General features: G+C 36.9%; 1 protein-coding gene across 2 annotated transcripts in view; it reads left to right on the forward strand.

The window, feature by feature from the left end:
* NRK (Nik related kinase) overlaps positions 1–16,850 on the forward strand; it is a 125,521-nt gene that overhangs the window by 45,830 nt on the left and 62,841 nt on the right. For both annotated transcript variants that reach the window (XM_013976175.2, XM_013976176.2), the window contains exons 3-4: positions 10,448–10,504; positions 11,782–11,853. In XM_013976175.2, the coding sequence (XP_013831629.1) occupies positions 10,448–10,504; positions 11,782–11,853 (129 nt within the window). The remainder of the gene's footprint in view (positions 1–10,447; positions 10,505–11,781; positions 11,854–16,850) is intronic.

Raw genomic sequence — 16,850 nt, forward strand, 5'->3', positions numbered from 1 at the left:
GGGTTAAGGAAAGCAAGGCTAAGAACTAGGCAAATCAGACATACCAACTGGGCAAGAGCCTTGGCACTTCCATTACTTACACAGGCTCATGCCCTCTGAGTAGCACATATCGTCTCCTGGATGGTCTCTGACTGAATGAATTTTGAGGAACTTCGAGTGGCTTCAGAATGGAACTCAAAGATGATTATAGAGTCAAAAATGAAATTCACCTATGGACAAATAATGATCTTTGAGTTCCTGGAGTACCCTGGTGCAGTGCAGCATTTCAGTCTTTGTCAGAAAGCCCCAGTATATCATAGGCACATTGGTCACTGAACTCCCTCCACATCTTCTCACACATAACTTGGCATAAAAATTATCTTTGTACACCACCCTCCCACCATTACATACACACCTTTGCCCATGCATGTCCTCCCTTATTTAGAGCTCCATATGGAGATTGACTTGGTTTAGTTTAATGCTTACTTGCAGAGTGATGGTGACATGCCAGGCTTTGTACTAGACTATAAAGATATACCAGAGAAGGCAATGGCAACCCACTCTAGTACTCTTGCCTGGCAACAGAGAGGAAATCTGCCCTTAAAGATCTGCCAGTCTAATAGCAGAGATGGACAAGTAAATAGACTATTTAAATAAAAGGAATTTATGAAGCCTCAGGAATATAAAGTACCAACTTATTTCATTTATGTTGCTGAAATAACATGAATGCCAATTAAATCTCCTAATATCTGATGCTGGGAGGGATTGGGGCCAGGAGGAGAAGGGGATGACAGAGGATGAGATGGCTGGATGGCATCACTGACTCGATGGACGTGAGTCTGAGTGAACTCCGGGATTTGGTGATGGACAGGGAGGCCTGGCGTGCTGCGATTCATGGGGTCGCAAAGAGTCGGACACGACTGAGCAACTGAACTGAATATATTTATAAAGATATGATACTTCTTCAAAGGGACCTAAATGTGACAAATGGGTCATTAAAAAATATAAAGTCGAGCAACAATCTCTTTGTTACTCTTCTTGAAGTAAGTGTAGCTCCTGTTTCTGCCCAATTGCAATTTCTGAAAGTTGTATCAACTTGATTATAGAAGCCTGTGATCCTAAGGCATCAAGGTTAAAATAGTATTTATTCAACTCCAAGCTCCATCTTCTCAAAGCCAGAAATATCTGCTCCTGCTTATTCTGAGTTCACTCCAAAAGGAAAAAGTAACACCCAAAAAGAATTTTTCAACTTTGGTACATTTGGTTGTATCAAGACTTTTGTGGTGACGGGATGCTCATGTAAATATCAAATTAGAGGCTCTCCTTAGTGCCTCTTGTCAATTATTCCCCTCAATAAATTAAATGAACACAATTTCTGTGGCCCTGTACTGTACATACTAGACTTTGAGGGAGTTATAAAAATTGTGTCTTAATAATCTTAATTATCAAATAGCACTTATCAAACATGTACACATCTGGGAGTTCCTTACAGCATTTATTCATTTTTTAATATGAATTTATTTATTTTAATTGGAGGTTAATTACTTTATAATATTGTATTGGTTTTTCCATACATCTACATGAATCCACCACAGGTATACACGTGTTCCCCATCCTGAACCCGCCTCCCTCCTCCCTCCCTGTACCACCCCTCTGGGTCGTCCCAGTGCACCAGTCCCAAGCATCCAGTATCCTGCATCTAACCTGGGCTGGCAACTCATTTCATATATGATATTATACATGTTTCAGTGCCATTCTCCCAAATCATCCCACTCTCGCCCTCTCCCACAGAGTCCAAAAGACTGTTATATACATCTGTGTCTCTTTTGCTGTCTCACATATAGGGTTATCGTTACCATCTTTCTAAATTCCATATATATGCGTTAGTATACTGTATTGGTGTTTTTCTTTCTGGCTTACTTCACTCTGTATAATAGGTTCCAGTTTCATCCACCTCATTAGAACTGATTCAAATGTATTCTTTTTAATGGCTGAGTAATACTCCATTGTGTATATGTACCACAGCTTTCTTATCCATTCGTCTTCTGATGGACATCTAGGTTGCTTCCATGTCCTGGTTAGTATAAACAGTGCTGTGATGAACATTGGGGTACATGTGTCTCTTTCAATTCTGGTTTCCTTGGTGTGTATGCCCAGCAGTGGGATTGCTGGGTCATAAGGCAGTTCTATTTCCAGTTTTTTAAGGAATCTCCACACTCTTCTCCATAGTGGCTGTACTAGTTTGCATTCCCACCAACAGTGTAAGAGGGTTCCCTTTTCTCCACACCCTCTCCAGCATTTATTGCTTATAGACTCTTGGATCGCAGCCATTCTGACTGGTGTGAAATGGTACCTCATTGTAGTTTTGATTTGCATTTCTCTGATAATGAGTGATGTTGAGCATCTTTTCATATGTTTGTTAGCCATCTGTATGTCTTCTTTGGAGAAATGTCTATTTAGTTCTTTGGCCCATTTTTTGATTGGGTCGTTTATTTTTCTGGAATTGAGCTGTCCTTACAGCGTTTAAAAGCAAATCTAAAGTCTATGGAATTCCTTTAAGGAGCTTCCCAAACAGGCTGCATCTCTTCCGTTGGCAATTTTTAGAATAAATAAATCTTCCTGATGGCTAACTGGTGGGGTGTAGAGTGATTGGCACGTTTTCCCAGCTCGACCCATTCATCATCTGTGCTAGATCCTCTCCAGTATTGGCCACACCTCTAAACTCTGACAGCCCCAAATTCATCTGTCCCTTTGGGGTTCCTGAGCTTGCTGGTAGTGATGAAGACTAAATGGGGAAGCAAAGGAAAAGACTTTCAAATAACCAAACCACCATTACTTCCCATCTCAAACACTGGTTAAGGAAAGTCCCTGCTTGGAGGCAGGATTATGGGCATGCTAACCTTTGAAAGTTCTCTTGAACCCCGTGTCCTTGTTTTTCTGCATAGACACAATGATGATGAGAATTACCCTGTTAGCCACGTTATCCACAGCACAGCATGAAGTACGTGGTTGATGCCATTTAGGGCTGTACTCTTGGTGACCCTGAAGCATCACTTGGTTTGTTTGCTAGGAGAAAACTGGAATACAAACAAATGACTAGAAGGACAAAACTGTGTGAATGAAAAGCAAGGTTACCAGATAGATACGAATGCAGTGAGTACCTTGTGGCCTTCTGCCACCACAAAACGAAATGAAAAGAAAGAAAGAATGCCCTGGGGATTATGTGCTTTAGATTTGCCAACAGAAGGCAAAGCAAATAACTAGAAGGACTATGTAGGAGTTGCTGAATAGTTGGCAGTCTTTCCACAGCAGTTTCCTTTAACTGCATTATTAACAATAAAGTTTTTAGCCTAATCAAAATTACAAGGCCATCAAGGACTGTCTTGTGTTCTTTCTGGGGAAAAAACATGGTAATTAACTGCTGCAGGATGATGGATTTTTCCAACACAGCTGTCACAACTGCTATTTTAAATCATTTGTTATGGTTTAAAATGTGTAATCCCCAAGAAATTGATCATTACTGCGATTCAGTGCTGGTGTTTCAGTGCCTTAACCAACCTGAGCTTTACATGAGACTATTAACTAACAAAAGCCAGTCATGAAGTGCTAACAACTAATGACTGATTTCTCAATGATCACTTCTGTCTTCTTTTAAACAAGATTTTATTTTTTTTTAAAAAAATTTACACTGAAATTTCTGACAAGACAAAAACAGGTGCGCTCTCATATTCTTGTTTCTTTCTTCTCTGTATGGTCACTGCCACTTTTTTCTTTTCTTCTGCGCTGGCTGTGCCTTCCTAATCAGCATTACTTCATAGCCTTTGTTCATGGTGTGTCACTCATTGGGTCCACCCTGCCCTTCAGAATCTGTTCAGATGCTGTGACATCTTCATGGTGCAGTTGATATTGTACCTCTTCCAGGAAGCCTTCCCAGTTACTGTATTCATCATTCCCTCAATTAGTATTCATTAAAAGGGTACCAGCCATTCTGCTAGGCATTAGCCATACCAAAATGAAAGACATATATTCCCAAATGTCAAGAACTTTTTATTTTTTCATCCAAGTTTATTGTTGGAGTGACTAAATCCTTGATATGATTATATGTGTGAGACCTAGACTTTATTGACTTTATTTTTCCATTGTAATTGTCTGCATGTAAATTAATTTACCCGTATATCTTGCTTACCATCATCAAGACTCTTTGCGACACCATGGATGGTAGCCCACCAGGCTCCTCTGTCCATGGGATTTCCCAGGCAAGAATACTGGAGTGGGTTGCCATTCCCTTCTCCAGGGATCTTCCCAACCCAGGGTTCAAACCCAGGTCTCTTGCATTGCAGATGGATCCTTAGCCATCTGAGCCACAAGTGAAGCCACCAATTTTCTTCTGTAATCATTGGCTAATCTATAGTTTGATTCTGGATTACCAATCTGCAAGTTGATCTTGCTTTATTACTTCTGATATATTTCCTCAAATTGGAAGTAATCTGAAATGTGGTAATTCCACTTTCCGAAAATAAACTTGAAGAGTTTGGTGTTTAATGAAAGCTAGTGTAAGTCCATTTGTAAACCAGAGTTCTTTTATAGTCATCCCTTCATTTATTTTGTTATGTATGTAAAGATTGTCCTGCAATTATTTTTGTTTAAAGCAGACACATACACCTTTTAACAATGGTTTATATGTAACTAGTGTCCTAAATTCAGAGACATATCACATTTTCTGTTCAAAGGACAGATTCACAATGTTTAAATTGAGCTTGGAGCCATTGACAAGCAATAGTACAATAGTAAATTTTGTTTTTCCAATGAAGAAGACCAACACTGCTTATTTGATTATCTAAATTAATTAGTAAGAACATGAATCATTGCCAAATTGAAATCAACACATTGAGGAATTTATGTTCTTTCCTGGATAATTTCAAATGGTCCTGGAAAAAGAATACATTGTCCTAATTACTATATTTTAGGGTATAATCCTAGAAAATAGTTGTGAGATCATAAATTAGAGAAATTTCTTAGGACTTTATTTAAGACCTTCATGTGGTATCATATGTTTATTCTCTCAAACCCTTTAAACTGTATTTAGACTGTATCTGGGACCCAAGAATTCATGTTATTAAGTAATCTTTGTATTTGGTTTCATTCTGTACTTCTTTCAGATATATACATCTTAAACACTGTAAATTCCTCCAGTAAAATTGTGACTTGGCACATTTTGTCTCTTTACCTCTCCTCTCCACCCGCTCTTTTTATTTTTTCTCCCTCCACACTTTTAGAGTCTCTTCTAGACACCTTTACCTTGCTCCCCATTCTAGACACTTGCTACCTTCATTATGGTTGAGGAGCAATCTCTCCTGGAACTCCTCAGACCCTAGCACTTTCCTTCCTCCATCAACACTGAACTGTTTATTACCATTCCTGCAGTTATCTAATCTGATCGTCTAACTCATGCTAAAGCGTTAATGACAAATGAAGAATGATAATCAGTTTTTTAAGCTAACATTTGAATAATAAGAGAGTTTCATTTCTTTAATAAAATTGAGGCCATAATACTGATTTTTGTACTTGTGAATTGTAAGGTGGAGTGGAAGGGGGATTTTTTTGAGTAGTTGACCTTCTCTTGCCCCTAAAGTTCGAATCATATGAGCTGCATCTATAAATAATGAAATTTAAGTTAAATGAGCTTGGTGACAAGACAGACAGTTGCCTCAGGTGAAAATATAGGTGATTTGACTCCAGATGTTAATAGGCTTGAGCTTAGAGTCGGGAAATTGCTACAAAACATTGTTACTACATATCTTCTATTACTCAAATATGCCAGGGCCTGTGAATGTATTGAAAAGATTTAAGCAGAAATTTCTTTTCTTATGGTAGGAATGAAAGCTAGTGGAATTTTCTTTTTGCACTGTGATGCTTGAGAATTAAAAATTCTTAGTTTGCAAACCCTATTTAAGGGAGCATTGTACTGTAATGCAGTTAGTAGCTCCTATATGATAGTATTGAAATTACTGATGGTAGGAAACTCAGACCCAAAAACCCCACATTTATAATTAAAGATTTTCTTTGTGATTTTCCTGTATAATAGTCACTAAGACCAGTGGGAAATGTGAGATTATTTAACGTTCAATCTAGAATTAAAAACCAAACTCCTTTCTTAGCATTCTCTATGTGTGTTTTCAACAAATGGTGTTTTAAGTTAATTTTTCATAAAGCGTATATTGTAACAAAAAAAGGCACATCCTAGAAATAGAATTTGCTAGTCCTGGTTCAACATTTTATTTGATAGGCAGTCTGCTTATGACAACATGACCTTCAGCTAAAATCAAGATCTTATAACAACTTTTATGTAGTCAATGAACCACAAGATGGCACCACTAAACAAATAGTTTATCTCAAGATGATGTCTAGGTTCTCTAGATAAATGCTCAAAAATAGGACTTTATTTAAGACCTCTCCAAAACCAACATCGATCACTTCTGATTAATAGAATGAATAGAATATGAGAGGGGGAAATAGGGGAAAAAGAAACCTAACAGACATCACTTAAACCAAGTGATCTAGGTTAATTTCACCAATGCTCAGTTACATCATACCATGTACTTGTGACATGATGTGATGAGGAGGGCACTTCACTCCCATGATGTTCTTTCCTCAAACCCGTGACCTCAGTCTAGTCATGAGAAAACATCAGACAAACCCGAAGTTAGGGATGTTCTACAGAATACTTGACCAGTACTTCTGAAAAGTGTCAAACTAGAGAAAACCAGAAAGACTGAGGACTACCACAGATTACAGGAGCCTAAGGAGACATAACAACTAAATAGAGGCAGGATCCCAATTTGGGTCTGCCCAAAAGGACATTAGTGGGGAGACTGAGGCAGTCCTAATAAAGATTTTAATGTCGTTAAGAGTATTAGACCAACATTAATTTCTTAGTTTTGACAGTTGTGCCATGGTCATTGAGATGTTAACATTTAAAAGAAACAGTGTAAAGGTTATAGAGAAACACTCTGTACTATCTTTAAAACTTTTCCCTAAGTCTGAAATTACTATTTAAATAAAAAATATTTTAAAAGTCAAGATACAGAAAGTAGTCTCTGATACACTAAGTTAACAGGCAGCAATTTTCCATTTATTGCCTGGACATTCTAGACGTCTACGAAAACTTGCATAATGGTTAGGCATGTTAACCCTGTGCTTGGTTCCACAATCTGGGGTTTAATTCCTCTATAGACATAGTGAGCATGTTTTTTTAAGACTCCACATTAGAATACCTTTTCTCATCAGAAAAAAAGTTGTAGTTTTCAGTTGAGAGACTAAAACCCAGATAATAAAGATGGAGCCAAATTGATTTTCTCTGTTCTATGGCAGTTGGTGGCACCTTTTAAAAACATTATCTCACTAATATATGTCATGAATATGATGGCTGTGCATTCCATATGTTTAACAATTTTGTGGTTTACTCACTGTAGATCTTGCCACATGCCAGGATTCCCTGTCTAACATGCCAAGTATTTGTGTTGCACATGATAGTAGTTTGTCTCACAAAACCTCTTAGAATCAAGAGGTAAACATTTTAACTCCTCTAAAGGCTGTGTGAGAACCAGTTTCCAGCATGTTATATTTGTACATACAGATGTGAGTAGACTTTGACTAGAAAGTGTTTATGTGAATAATTAGAAAAACAGTACTTTCTATGTCATGATAAGGGCTACATAGATAAAAGTTTTAATATATATTTTCTCCCAGATCTGTAAATTAATGTGAAAGTTTCCAACATATTTAAATTTCCACATGCAAGAGATTAAAATCAGACCCTTATCTTACCCTACTTCGAAAGTTAACACAAAATGAGTTAAAGACTTAACCTGAAGTTGTAAAGCTCCTGGGAAGAGAACATAGTGGGAAAAACTTCTTGACATTGGCCTTCAAAAGGATTTTTTGGATATGACACCAAAAGCACAAGCAATAGAAGCAAAAATAATTAAGTGGGACTACATCAAGCAAAAAACTTTCTGCATAGCAAAAGAAACCATCAGCACAATGAAAAGGCAACCTACAGAAAGGGAGAAATATTTGCAAATCATCTATCTGATAAGGCATTAATATCTAAAATATTAATTACTTTTCTCTGATTAATCAATAACCTACAACATTTTCGTTTCCTTTAAAAATTCTAGTCTTTGGTAGCTGTCATGCTCCACTGATCTTAGATATTTCCTTATACTTTGACTATTAATTTCTGAACACTATCCCAAGTCCAGCCTCATTCCCTTGCTTAGTTTCCATCAGGCTAGCCTTGTATACTAGTTTTCGAGGTCTGCTATAACAAATTAACCGTAAACTTGATGGCTTAAAAGAAAGAGAATTTATTCCCTTGCAATTCTAGAGGCTAGAATTCCAAAATCAAAGTGTCTATAGGGCCATTCTCCCTCTGGAGGGGCTAGGAAGGAAGATTCCTTGCCTCATCTAGCTTTGGGTGATTGGCAACAATCCTTGTAGACACACCAGTCAAATCTCTGCCTCTGTCATCATATGGCATTCTCCCTGGATATCTGTGTCCAAAATTTCCCCTTGTTACTAGTTACTGGTTTTAGGGCCATCCCTAATTCAGTATGACATTATCTTAAGTTGCTTATATCTGCAAAGGCCCTGTTTCCAAAAAAAGGTCACATTCAGAGAAACCAATAATTAGAACTTCAGCTTTTTTTTTTTTTTTTTTTTGAGAACACAGTTGAACAAAAACCACCTTGACCCGACTCAGGCCTGACTCCATAAACTGAAACCAACAATCCATGCCACTTCTCATCAGTGCTTCAACCATTTAACCAGTATAGCTGCTTAATGCCTAGTTCAATTCAAAGTGCTGGTGTTTCTAGAGTTACTTTATTTCTTTGAAAGCCTACCGATCTATTTGTGACACATGGCTTCATTTACAAACAGTGGCTTGTTCAATAGGACTGAAGTAATCTTGAACATACAGGATTAAATCCCATCGATCATATGTTGGAAAAACCAGTTTTGACACTCATGTAACCTTGATGGTAATGGTAGAGTGGACTTTTTTTCTTTCAAGCTTCTTTGATCAGTTGGCTTTATTTTGATGAGAAAACTTGTAGGAATCATCTAAAGTATATGAAAACTTCTACTTTGTTTTCATATACTTCAAAGCACATATTTTTATAAGAGAGGTGTGACAACAGACAAGCAGTATATTTAAGGATCACTGTCCTGAATTCAAGGAATCTTGATCTCTTGCATAGCTACTCACTTGGCACGTTACTCAAGATATTAAAAATACTGTCCAGAAACACCACCCCCCCATCTGATCATTCTAATACGTTTAAAAATGTGGCTGTATTTCACCTGAGATCTGTGACTACTGACAGTTCTTTGTTTTGCCCCCATATTATTTTACTACATTTGCAGTAACAGATCCACAAATTAGGTGGATTTAAACATCAGAACTTTATTCTCTCCTAGTTCTCAAGGCTATAAGTCTGCAGAGCCATTCTGCCTCTAAAGGCTCCAGGGAAAACATTGCCTTCCCTCTTGCTAGCTTCTAGTGGTCGCCAGCAATCCTTGGCGTCCTTTGGCTTGCAGCTGCATCACCCCACTTTCTTCCGTTTCTCTGCGTGTCCAGAAACACACTGGTATGTAAACATACCAGGCATGGACCATGGTAATCGAATACAACCTCATTTAACTTGATTACATCTGCAAAGACCCTGTTTTTGAGAAAAGTCACAATCTGAAGTTATGGGTGAACCTCAATTGTGGGGAAATATTGTCTAACCCAGTCCAGCCAAAGAATGCAGTCTCCTAGGGAAAAAAAAATCTGTTTCAACTTCCAGCCTTACTCATATCAATATCAGACTGATTTTTCTCTCTGACTTCAGCTTGAAATACTTTAAAAGGCATTAGTTACAAAATAAGAAGTCTTATTCCCAACCTCTGTGCTCATTTTTGAAAATTATAAATCTGTAACTTGTTACTTGCATTTTGTATAAATACAAGTTCTTAGAACTCAGAGGGTTTTCAATAAAGAATCTTTCAGAACTTCTGTTCCTAAATATCTATGGTTCATATGATTGAGACACACTAAATGGTTTACAGGCCATTGAATTAATTATGTGTCACTCTTATCTGTGATAATTATGGAAAAAACTTATTTTAGTATATGAAGAGAAGTTCGATAGAAATATCTGTCTGCATAGTACCACATAATCAGTTGGAAAACGTTCAATAAAACATTTCCTTTTCCCCTATCTCCAGTCTGAAATTTTTACTTTTCATTGGGATGCTTTGGTTTATATAATGCATTATAGTTTATCTCTCTATAATACTTTATATTTCATAATAGATGACAGTGTTTAATTTTATTTAATTTTAATATTTTTTTCCTTTGCTTCTTGATTGCTGGATTATATAGCCAGCATTCAATGTTTATTACTATCTTATGTTTCAGGGACTCCATGAAAAGACTGGTGCATTTACAGCTGTGAAAGTGATGAATGCTCGTAAGGTAATATTACATCCTGTCTGTATTCTGTTGCTTAGTAGATTGTTGTCTCAGGATAAACAGCTCAGAAAATATTGTATTTGTTTTTTGCATCACTGTTATATATAATTATCTTAATTTGCATTTATTATATTTATAATTTTCTATCACTAGTATATTATTTTTTATGGATTTATTACATTTACACATAAAAATTATAATCACAGCAAAAGTCCTATATATTCTTGTATTTTACAAAAATGAAAAATTCCATATTCCTGTCTATTTCTAGTTGATTATCTATTTCCAGGCATAGTAAACTGTAAATTTCCTCTAATATTGTGTTACTCCTCTGTGTTTTATCATATTTCTTTCCCTCCCCAACAATTCCTTTTGAAAACTCAGGCCATTACGTTTTCAGTGACAGGTAGAAGGAAAAGAACTTGTCTGAGATGCACTTTTTTTCATGTATTTTTTAACAGATGCACAAGAGAGAGTCTAATTGGCAGTGTTCTGACTAACATTCATAAAGCTGTGTCATGGGTCATAATATATTGTCATAGATTATGCTAAGCCCTGATTTCTGTCATCTTTCTTTAGCATGAGTACCTCACTTTCTCAGGATAATATTAGCACGGGCATAACAAAGGTCAAGATATTTTCACTTCACTATAACCTAGAAAAAAATTCTAAAATATCATATTTGAAAAAGTGTACATAGTCACTGAATTGTTATCAATGCCATAAACTGTTCTTTTCCAATTTGTGCAGGAAGTGAATTGCTGAAACTGTTTAAAGAGTTACATGTTTTTTGTTTCATCAGTAAATGTCAAATGAATGTTGAGGTGTTGTGGATTTATTTTACCCTGTAAACCATGACTTCCAAATAATCAGCTTGGTATTCTTCGAGTGAGACTCTCTAAAATACGTTTTCCCTTTTTTTCCACTTAATAGACTTTGACCCACATTTAATCTACGTTTTAGATACTCTGACTTGAAACAGTTAAAAATTATGTTCAGCCCATAGATAGTGTCAATTACCTTGTTTGTTAGAGGAAATAGCACTTTACAATCATCAAATTGTAATATTCCATAAATGGCAGTTAAATCTGTTACTATGATTTTTTTGCCAAGTTTCTATATATATAAGAATCTGATTTTTCTAATTAAAACTATTAGTGTAAATTGAGAGAGGAATTATGTTACTCTTTCATTTAGTACTTAAGCACAAAGTACTCAAGAATAAATCATTTTCAGAGTATACCAATGCATTTAATAAAGTTTTGTTCTTGGCTTTGCAGACCCCGTTACCTGAAATAGGAAGACGAGTGAGAGTGAATAAATATCAAAAGTCTGTCGGCTGGAGATACAGTGTGAGTACTGAAAGTCTTCATTAGCGTCCAAGCCATCTTTCCTTTAATTTTCAACTTTAGACTAATCCCTTTATATTGTATCATTATCTGTAGAAGGCCACCACTAAACTCTTCTTGCCTAAAAGTGATATATATGTTTTTAATGTACTGACATAGATTCATTCATCATATTTGAACACTAGCATCTTTCGGAAAGTAGGGCCTAGAAGAAATGGTACCCTGAACAGGTAAGTGTTGACTGCCGATGAAGGACTAAGTAAATTCACAGCAGATATAGCCTACTAGCTGAATAATAAAAAAAGGGATGATGGGAACAAGAGTGAATTTTGTCTAAAATTGGCCTTATATGCTTAGTCACTCAAGGTGTCCGACTGTTTGCAACCCTATGGACTGTAGCCCGCCAGGTTCCTCTGTCCATGAGATTCTTCAGACAAGAACACTGGAGTGGGTTGCCATGCCATTCTCCAGGGGTTCTTCCTGATCGGGGGATCAAACCCAGGTCTCCCACATTACAGGCAGAGTCCTTACCGACTGAGCCACCAGGGAAGTCTAAAATTGGCCTCAGCAAGGTTCTTTTCATACCTTTTACATGATATTCTGGACTGACTAGCTTTTCCCCATCGAGATTTTTAGAGACATTGCCATCACGTATGAGCCCAATGAAGACTACTCTTTTCGTGTGTGAGAGAACAGTCGTAGACAGCAAACCAACAGGCTGCCCAGCCTGAGTGTTCAGACATCTGGCATAGCACTTGAATACATGAGGGAGTGGGAAGGTGATTTCTACCTGAAACTTTTTAACAGCCTTGCAAAGCAGTCTCTATTACTCTGATAATTTGCTTGCTCTAGAGTAAGCTCTGGCAAAGGAAATTCTTTTTCAGTAGATCTTGATGATCTAGATGTTAGTGATCTATCAAAATACTCTGGGGGCCTAAGTATAGAATTTTGCTCTAACAATATAACTGATATTTTTCTCTTGATTTTCTCCCCTGCAGTTAGCTATCTAGTATTCAAATATTTTCAACCTTTTGTATCTTAATAAATATGCTTCCAGACTCATTTAAAAATAAGCTTTTCCATTAATAATCACATCCAGAAGAACTTTCTAGTTATATTAAGAAGATATCGGTAAACAGTTTCATGATTAGTTTAAAAGTACTGGGCTCCTGTTTTGTTTACAGTGTTTCTTGGGAGACAAAGCATATCTAAACATAAAAGGTAATGCTTATGTTAATCAAGAAGCTGTGAAAGGTAAGGTATGAAAATTATAATTGTTTCAGTAATTCTGGTTTTATCAAATATTTGTGTTAATTCATTTGAAGATCATCTCCAAACTCTCTCTGAAGTCTTTCTATATAGGGAAAAACACTTAGATTTTAGAATTGGGTGAAATTGCAATGCAAGTTTTGGCATCCTGAGCTGCCTCTTCTTGACAAAAAGCAGGATATTCAGGCCACTCTGGGATCAACTGGCCTTGAGCCAGGAAATGCTATAGCATCATATTACCGGGATATATGTGAGAGTTTTAAATTACCCACTTGGCCTGATGGATATAATGTACTTATGTGTTTCTCACAAGCTCAACTTCCTGTTAATTGAGAATGGCAAACATACTAATGCTTTCCAAACATATCTGATCTTGGTTTATTGGTTTTGGGGGAGTTTACATTTATGTGGGAGACCCACTCTTAGAAGTTTTTTCTAGTGGGGAGCTTTGAGTTCTCTGATTATATATTTTAGTAAGAAAAATAATTGATCGGCCAGTTAGCATCTCTAAATCATCCTGAATCCTTTGGGGTAAGAAGTTTGTGACTTGCACACACATCTCATTAATCAGGGGTTTACAAAAATAGCAGTAGTGTGGAAGTCAAGAAACATGAGTTCCAATGCCAACTCTACTGCTAAATAGCTAAGAAGTACTTGGAAAAGCAGTTTTACCTCTCTAGTCGTCAGCTTTCTCATAGGTAAAATGGCACCAGAATAAGGCTTCCCTGGTGGCTCAGTGGGTAAAGCGTCTGCCTACAATGCGGGAGACCCGGGTTCGATCCCTGGGTTGGGAAGATCCCCTGGAGAAGGAAATGGCAACCCACTCCAGTACTCTTGCCTGGAAAATCCCATGGACTGAGAAGCCTGGTAGGCTACAGTCCATGGGCTCGCAAAAAGTTGAACACGACTGAGCGACTTTCCCTATGACAAGAATAAAAGTATAGTTAAATACAACTACATAGTTGCCAGGAGCCCAGCTGTTCTCTTCCTGCTTGAGGACATGAGGTTTCTAACTCAGAAAGAAAAGGAAGTTCTTTGATATCAAACTACCAAACAAGTTGAAGGACTCAATCTGGCCTGCGCTTCTCTTTAACCTGTTCTTTGTGTTCTTATCCTCACATTACCATCTCATTCTTGTTTATTGCAGGCTTTATGAGTTCATATTTCTCTCAGCAGAACCTTGGTGCCTTGCTAGAAACTGAGAGTACCCCTCTACATTTAGAATTGCTAGTTTCTAAGGTTTATTTCTATATGATGGCAAATATTGTTATCATTTCAAAGAATAACAACATCACAAGGGAAGCAGAAAGTTTAAGGGTCCTATATGGCAAGAATGAAAGCCATGAGGATCAGCCTTTAGCTAAACAGGTGAAGGGTATGTGAAGGCAACTTATCAACCAAGCTTCCCTGGGAGGCTAGGGTGAAACTGGAACCTGAACTTATATATAATTCTCATGCTACAGGTGATTGTTTTAATTGTTCATGCTTTTATTACACAATAAATGCAAATCCTGTTGTTGGGATTTCCAACTGGAGAAATAAGGCTCCATCCCCTCCTCCAAAGACATGCAGGTGTCTAGATTTGTTTTATAGTTGTTGAATGTTTATGAATAAATCCCCTGGAAAAATCCTAGGGAAATGCTAAAAAATGTTCTACAGATGTATTTTCCACTACCTCAAGATTGTCAAGTCAAGTTAATTGAGGGAAATGCTGGGGATAACTAAAGATAGTTAGAGGTTCACCCATTAGTTACTTTTAATGCCAGAGGGCCCTGTTCTAATTCATTGCCCAGAATAAGTCAAAGGTATCCTTTTTCACTGGATTTCAGAACAGGAGTTTAACTTTATCTTTAAAACGCATGTAAGAATTAAAGATTTTAAAATTTAAAAAAAAATTAAAAATAAAAAAAATTAAATTAAAAAAAATAATAATAAAATAAAAGTCTTCTTTTCTTCACATACTGCAAATATATCTCACTCTGTACAGTGAGAGTATTCCTGGAAAGGTTATATAAATTGAACTTTTATAGATGCTGTAGGAGAGCTTTTTTTTTATTTACAATGAAATGAAATGTATAGCTGCTAGGAATTCAGACCACTGGATTGATAGATAGCTTTATAACATATTTACCACTGTAGTGATTAGGAAAATAATGAATTTAAGCATATCTTTTAAAATTATAGAACAAATCAAACTAGAAAATTTAGAATTCAATTAATCAAGGCAACGTGGTACAAGCATAAGGATAGGCATATAGATCAGTTCCGTAAACTGCAGCCCACCAGGCCTCCCTGTCCATCACCAATTCTAGGAGTCTACCCAAACTCATGTCCATTGAGTCAGTGATGCCATCCAACCATCTCATCTTCTGTCGTCCCCTTCTCCTCCTGCTCTCAATCCCAGCATCAGGAACTTTTTAAATGAGTCAGCTCTTCACATCAGGTGGCCAAAGTATTGGAGTTTCAGCTTCAACATCAGTCCTTCCAATGAACACTCAAGACTGATCTCCTTTAGGATGGACTGGTTGGATCTCCTTGCAGTCCAAGGGACTCTCAAGAGTCTTCTCCAACACCACAGTTCAAAAGCATCAATTTTTCGGCACTCAGCTTTCTTTATAGTCCAATTCTCACATCCATACATGACTACTGGAAAAGCCATAGCCTTGACTAGACGAACCTTTGTTGAGTCTCTGCTTTTTAATATGCTGTCTAGATTGGTTATAATTTTCCTTCCAAGGAGTAAGCATCTTTTAATTTCATGGCTGCAGTCACCATCTGCAATGATTTTGGAGCCCCCCCAAAATAAAGTCAGCCACTGTTTCCACTGTTTCCCCATCTATTTGCCATCAAGTGATGGGACCAGATGCCATGATCTTCGTTTTTTGAATGTTGAGCTTTAAGCCAACTTTTTCACTCTCCTCTTTCACTTGCATCAAGAGGCTCTTTAGTTCTTCTTCACTTTCTGCCATAAGGGTGGTGTCATCTGCATATCTGAGGTTATTGATATTTCTCCCAGCAATCTTGATTCCAGCTTGTGTTTCTTCCAGTCCAGTGTTTCTCATGATGTACTCTGCATATAAGTTAAATAAGCAGGGTGACAATATACAGCCTTAATGTACTCTGTTTCCTATTTGGAACCAGTCTGTTGTTCCATGTCCAGTTCTAACTGTTTCTTCCTGACCTGCATACAGATTTCTCAAGAGGCAGGTCAGGAGGTCTGGTATTCCCATCTCTTTCAGAATTTTCCACAGTTTATTGTAATCCACATAGTCAAAGGCTTTGGCATAGTCAATAAAGTAGAAATAGATGTTTTTCTGGAACTCTCTTGCTTTTTCAATATACATCAGTGAAATAGAATTATTTCCATATATATGTGGCCAACTAATTTTCAACATGAATGAAAACACGATTTATAGGGAAAGACTTGACTTTTCAACAAATAATGCTGAGGTAACTAGATATCCACAGGTAAAAGAATAAAATTGGTCCCCTGCTTTCTATGAAAATTAACTCAAAATGGATAAAAAACCTAAATATAAGAGCTAAAACTATAAAATGTTTGGAAGAAAAGATTGGAGTTGATTTGGTGACCTTGGATTTGACAAGAGATCCTTAGATATGACACCAAAAGTACAAACAACAAAACAAGAAATCGATAAATTGGACTTCGTCAAAATTTAAAATTTTGTGTCTCAAAAGACACTATCATGAAAGTAAAATGACCAGCCACA

The sequence above is a fragment of the Capra hircus genome (genome assembly GCF_001704415.2).
Source record: "Capra hircus breed San Clemente chromosome X unlocalized genomic scaffold, ASM170441v1, whole genome shotgun sequence".
NCBI classification, from domain to species: domain Eukaryota; kingdom Metazoa; phylum Chordata; class Mammalia; order Artiodactyla; family Bovidae; genus Capra; species Capra hircus.